General features: G+C 36.1%; 1 protein-coding gene across 1 annotated transcript; it reads left to right on the plus strand.

Annotated features, from left to right (window-relative positions):
* Window positions 1–2,408: 2,408 nt before the first annotated feature.
* LOC100371990 (somatostatin receptor type 1-like) lies at window positions 2,409–3,828 on the plus strand. The gene has a single exon (XM_002740427.2). It carries the CDS (start codon window positions 2,409–2,411, stop codon window positions 3,411–3,413), a length of 1,005 nt encoding a protein of 334 aa, XP_002740473.1. The 3' UTR covers window positions 3,414–3,828.
* The last annotated feature ends 3,232 nt before the right edge of the window (window positions 3,829–7,060 follow it).

Below are 7,060 nucleotides of genomic sequence, written 5' to 3' on the forward strand. Positions count from 1 at the left end.
TAGTATCTCTATATTGAATCGAGAGTGAACATTTTATATAAAATACCTATAATGTTTCTGAATTACAAATGACAGTTAAAAACTACTCGCATAGAATGTCTTACGCGTGTATGACATTTAACCCACAAAAGCTCATGGTAATGAACGTTACCTTGCCAATGAAAGCCTCATTTCTGGGTTCGAATTTAGCGCGCGGATGTTTTATATTATTTTTTTTATAAATTTGCATAGTATTAATGCATAAAAAAACGGAATGTATCATCTTACATTGGGAAGATTTAATCTAAAATTATCGCATGCTGTTAATTGTATATTAAGACATCATGATAGTCATTTATGAAGTTTAAGATAAAAAACAATTTAGTTAAATTAAATTTGGGAGTATAAAGAAATGGTGAAATGTTTTGCACAACAACATACAGCAAAACAGATTTACTTTCTAAAACAAAATGCTGTATAAATACTAGACAGATGCAGTAATTAGTGTTGGACAATTGACAAATGGCAGCGATTTACATGTCGTCACATTCTTATAGTTTAGAACTTGGGATTTCTCACTCATTTGAACACCGAAACGTATACATCGATTGTTTTCTCAATTTGTCACGCTTATTGCTAAATGTATTTGGGTGAATTTGCTATATTTCAGCCATGTGTCTGAGCCCTCCCCCCTCCCGCGAGAAAATAAAAGAGTCGCCGACCGTTAGATATTGGATAGTTATTAAAACGGATATATTGATTGTATTTGAACTCAATAATCATTATCAGCTGATATTGGGCATTTTACCCAAACCGCATTCCGTGATGAATATTGACTGGCCACTTTTTCACCAGGTTACGTACAACGTCATTAATTAGACGGTGTGGAAAATGAAAACAAAACAATTCCTGTTTGGATGGTCAATGTTCCGGGAACATTTTATTTAGGTGAATAACCTGTTTTAAATACCGATATAAGAAGATATAGCGAACCTGTAGTGTGCATGTGAATCATATGAGCAAATATCAATGGGTTCGAGGCGTAATGGCCGCTAGGATCTTGGGGACAGAGACACGAGATTTGCTCCGTTTTGTTCACTGGTTCAAATAATATGGTTTACCCATGCCAAGGCAACTGAAAGGTACAAATAGGCAATATAACGAGTGATAACTAAACCCTATCAGAAGGAAAAAAACAAGTTCTGCGACTTGTTCATTCTCACCCGTATCTCAGCGGCTATTTACCTGTTAACGTATATCCAAGAGGAGATGTAGTTAGTAGTATATTCAAGCAGCACAGCGAACGTCTGTGCTTATGCCCTTTTTTCATTCGAGATGAAATCACGTACAATACGGGTAATTCTTTGCTCCCACCATGCGGGATTAGTTGAAAATCCCTGTTAAGAAAGGCGGCTAACATATATAAGCTAGCCCTGGCCAGCGGCACATATGAAGTAGGCTATTATTACAGCTCACTATTTCAAAAACCGATAAACATGTACTGTAGGTTGTGAGACGTTCCCTAATAGAACAAGGTAAAGCCCCCCTCCCCACAAAAATGATGTTGCTTTACGTCCCACTGGCAGTATAAATTGAAATATGATGCAAGATGCGATTTTAATGTGTTGTTATTTTATTATTTATTAAGATTATTTAATATTACAACACAGATATACATGTTCCACTTTTAACGTTTATTAAAGGTTGATATCTTCTGAAACAGAAAATAAACATCTCTTTCATTCAACAAAATATGCCTTCTTAAAAATAACACTTTGATATATCGCTATCAATAATATTGCTGCGTAATGGCGTCGTGTGTAATTTTCGCTCTGAATATTTCTTCGATGTTAAACATATATATTTAAACATATATATCCAAAATATATTTAGAATGTTCGCAATTTTTTAGTTTCCATTAGCAGCATATTATAATAAATGCATAAATGTTGTCACTGATGGCGCACTTTTAGGAAGAAGCATCCAATCAATAGGTTGTATTTCCATTTGTACTGCGCAACGACGAATTTGTCACCACTGAGAATGAATGTAAAATGTGATAAAATTAATGTGTGAGGATTTTCCCAATATTAATGACTATTTGTTTGGCATTTGAAACAAGTATAATGCAAGTGCCTCCATGCAACATTACGTTATGTTGGATAATGTCGGAAAAATGATTGAGTGAGCTGCTATAATCGGATATTAGGTTCTTCTATTTTGAGTGAGCACATACAGTGTGGTAAACAAAACAATCGATTCAGATGGCCACTGTGACGTGGCACGCATCAGTGGGTTTAAAATAAGTTGAGTTGCAGCTTAGATCCCCGAGCATTTCACTACTGACTATAGCGCCAGCAATACAGCGCCGAGGACGGCTTGCTGTTGTTGACTTATACAAGTGTTACGTTTGAAATTTACAGCCAGCAATGTCTACAACGAAAGAATACAGTTTTGCTAGCAATCTATCTGTGGACTACAATTCAACGTTTGATGTGTTTGCCAACGAAACCAGTGTTGATAACCGAAGCGGATTGCCGACGTGGTTCTTCACGATTTTTCTTCCCCTGAGTTTCAGCGCGATCATAGTGACAAGTCTTATAGGCAACGGCACCGTAATATGTGTCATTATACGCCACCCAACACTCAAAACCGTGCCCAACTTGTATATTCTCAACCTTGCTTCAGCGGATTTTCTGTTTTCCCTCAACATGATTTTCACCACCACGACATATTTCACCAAGAGATGGATTTTCGGAGAGATTCTCTGCAAGATTGTCACCGGAATTGACGGTATGTACCTGTTCACGGGAATATTCACGCTTGCTGCAATGAGCTTTGACCGCTATATTGCGATCGTACACGCCGTCTGGGCTCAGAACAACCGCAGTCTACTACAGGTGAGAGTGGTTTGCGTCATTCTCTGGCTGCTCTCGTTGACGGTAACTGTGCCGCTTTGGATGTATGCTACTGTACAGGACACTCTTGGAACTGTATCGTGTAACATTATGTGTACTGATTGTCAATGGGTGATGGAGCTATTCAGTCTGTATTCATTTGTGATCGGGTTTATACTACCTTTGGTTGTTATCAGTATATGCTACTCACGGATTATGTTTCATCTGTATCTGGCACAGAGCTCAAAACCAGGTAAACCAAATCGACAACATTCAAAGTTAGGCCGCGTCGGGTTGATGGTCTTAATGGCTGTGGCTGTGTTTGTAGCATGTTGGATGCCATTTTGGACCATTCGCGTGTACTCGACACTGTCGCATGACAACTCGTTGATACTCCACGGGTCTTTCTATTGCAGCCAGATTATGTGCTTCGCCAACTGCTCCCTTAATCCCTTGGTCTACGCATTCTTTAAACAAGATCTCCGTCGATCTTTGAAAGAGGACTTGCGAATCCGCGATAAACAGACCAAAGTTTGAACACAAAGAATGGCTAAACGCTATTAATTTATATATTATTATGAGCATAATGAACTTGTACAAAAACGAGAAAAAAATACTTGACAATGCAACTTGATTAAATGTGTTTGTACGTTCAATAACAATCACTGCACATGCTTACTGTTTTTGTTTGTTTGTTTTTTCTTTTCATTTCCGATCGAACGAATACTCCTATTATTGTTGCAAAAGCAATATTTTGTTTTTACGATAACAATCACCCAATGTAGTATATTACGTTTTTAAAAATTATGTTAATTCAGCTTTATGAATAATGTAAAAATACATTCGGTGATTTGACATTGTTTTGGAGCTGGTTTTCTATTGTGATTTCTACAGTCTGCTGTCACGTAAATGAGTGATACAAGTCAATAAAGATGGTAAGCTGATAGGCGAACGAGGTAGTGTCATATAGTGTCTTTTATTCTGAAGCTGTGTCAATAATTATGTGTTATGATGTGACACCATTCACGACAAAATAGTTTCTGTTTCCATGACAATGACTCCACCAGAGAAAACAAGTATTTTTCTGTGTAGTGACAGTCATATACACATGGGTACAATTGCATCTATAGAATACACCATGAATTTTACTCATTGACAATTAGACTAAGCGCAATATAACGTACAGTAGTTAGAACTAAATTCTACTGTAACGACAAAACACCGGAGAGTGCAAATCAAATACTTGTATATACAAGCACCACTGAAAGCACTTATTGGAGAATGAAAAATAATAAATTCCTCGGCTGTGTGGAGTTTGTTCTAAGTGTATTTATATGTAAATACCTTAGAATTGGTGAAAATAATGAATGAATATTATTTTCTATGTGCTGGAAAGCCGCAAGGTACGCCTCTTTTCTTATCAACACTGTCAACACACCAAAGCACTGAAAGTCCATGATATTTTACCAACATGCTGTGACACCCACTCACAAATTGTAAAGAACGTATGTTATATGTATGAAATGGATATGGATATGAGCATACGTATTTACATATGACTTCAGTAACCCAGTTAGTTGGAGTGGTTGAGGATTTATTTTAATTAGCCGTGCTAACAAATCACCACTGCGATCGCATTAATAGGCATCGAATGAATAATATACCACCCATTCTGGCATTTACAAAGACTGTCGCTGACACTCCGTATTGTTGAACTCCAGAGAAATGTACATGCTACAAAACGCTACAATTTTTAATGACTTGCGAAATTCGCAGAAATGTGTTTCTCGCAAAATTAACGCGGTTGAAGGTATACACAGATTTATCACATGAGCAACGTCGACGTATGCTATTCCGATCACCGTATTCATTTTTAACAATTCTGTCTTGAAACAAGAAAATGAAAATGAAATCAACCGTAAAATCAATACTCTGCTAATAATCCCTTGATAGGTCATTGCTTGTGAGTGCTTTCACTAGATGGTACGGCATCCACCAAAATACAACATACGTCACATGGTCCCAAGTGTACATATTGCATACTAAGCGACATAATACATATTCGTGATCGACTTGAGCGTTGGTTGGTGTATACACATCCCAGCTGAATACACAATGATTCACAATGGTGTCTCGAGCGTTTTCACGCAGGGTGATTTCTAAGACAGAGATACTTCTACAGTACATGTTTTATATGTTATAAAGCTGTATCGTTATAACCTTAGCTTGGGAAGATCTTACAATTTCTCTGTGGAATTTGGAACACCTGTAGACTGAGCCGACAAATATGTTTCACTCAGGCAACCAAACATGAATGGGTAATGACTGCACGTTGTGATAATGTTTATAGTTTCGCCCAAATAGAGTACTCGTATTAGACATTCTCTATATGATTAGCTTATCACTTTGCAGCATATTTATCAACTTAAATGCATTTGAGATTGTTTCATAGTGATTTCTTTATGAGCATCGCTAGGCTGTATAAATATCGGTATCTTAACAACATAACTTCGAACATGAAATGTGCATGCACTTCTTCAGTTGTCATATACTCTTTTGGATGTGTGTGGGCAAGATGAACAAAAAAATCGAACTGGTAATTATTTTCTAACTAACTAGTAGAATGAACACGATTTGTTCCATTGATTATGAGTTCTGTAAAAAAATACAGTAGATCTAGTGTCGCCGAAATATTACGTAAACTAATATTTCGTTGGACCCTGAAGTTTATTACGTAACCTACTTGATCGATTAGCTTGAAATTAAAGAATATCCAATTAAAAGGAAATTGTACTATTCACAGACAAGAACATCATTTTCACTCAACTTTGTATCTGCAATAATCGTCTCTGTGACAAATTAAAGCCCCAAATCAGCTACGTCCGGTGAAAACGACGTGATTGAAGAGAGGAGACACAATTAATATTCGACTCATATTAATTTGAGTAATAATGGTCATTGGTTGCCATTTATGCAACAGTTTTCATTGTAGTAAAACCCGGTGTACCGTATGACGGAAAAAAATATTATCGTGGGATATGCATACGTTTTTCTGCTATATTATCATCACAATACTACATTATCACACATTTCGTGCATAAATGAAATAAACATGGACAAAATAATTCCATTTTGGAAAAATAAAGTGTTACTGTCGAAACTGTTAATACCAGCTTTTTGCAAAAGGTGTGCGCGTTGAACTTTAAGATACTTTCTATATATCGGCATGTTATTTTACGTTTAGAAACAACACCAATGTTGTCATTGAATTGTCATCTCCTGTTGGTTAAGGTGACTAGAACTAGAACTATTAGTCAACTCACTATTTACAATGTGTTGGCGTCAGTGATGTCCATTTCGGCGACGCTGACGACGAGGGTCGGTTTTCATACAGTGTTGCCAAACTGATAACAGCAATTATTAAAATTTGATTTTAGTTGAACTTGGTCTTTCTCTTATTATGATCTCTGTTCTATCAAAATATTAGCAGATTTTATGGTATGTGTGTTAGTAGACTGAATCGTAAACAAACAAAATTGTTTATTGGCAAATAATTTAAATAGTTTTTACTCTTTTTTATTTCCTTAAGTTCCTATTACATCTCAAATTTTGTTTTGATATTTTCATTATTTCTGTTACTGGATTTGTTCTAGATTTTCTTAGCATTAATATTAGAGGTACAAATGAAAAGAGTCATACGAGATTAATACATCAATTTTAGGGCCACGTTTATTCTATATATCCGCTTCACCGAGTCATATACGACTATAACATTTCCAGAGTCTAGGTGGCTACCGTGTACTAGTATCGTATTCCTTTTTGACACTTTAAATACGTTAAAAACGCGTTTTTTTTAACTGTACTTAAAATACGTTCGAGTGCGTAGTAAATACATATATTTGCTTTTAAATAAATGCTTTGAATATATATTTAACTGTTTGCAACCTACAAATCTATAAACATGAGGTGTCCTCATCTACCTACATCTAACTATAACTTGTTTGAATTGATAACGTGATTTCCCTTCAGCATAATGGCTTCCCCTGTCGATGTATAATCAGCAAAGGTTGGTCATAACGTGAGGTATTCAGTAACTCCTTTGTGTTATATAACAACGTGAAAGACAATTCACAGCAAAGTCCAGGTTTATTGACAGTCTGGATAGCACAGCATTTTTTGAACAA

This window comes from Saccoglossus kowalevskii, chromosome 13 (genome assembly GCF_978046115.1).
Source record: "Saccoglossus kowalevskii chromosome 13, keSacKowa6.1, whole genome shotgun sequence".
NCBI classification, from domain to species: domain Eukaryota; kingdom Metazoa; phylum Hemichordata; class Enteropneusta; family Harrimaniidae; genus Saccoglossus; species Saccoglossus kowalevskii.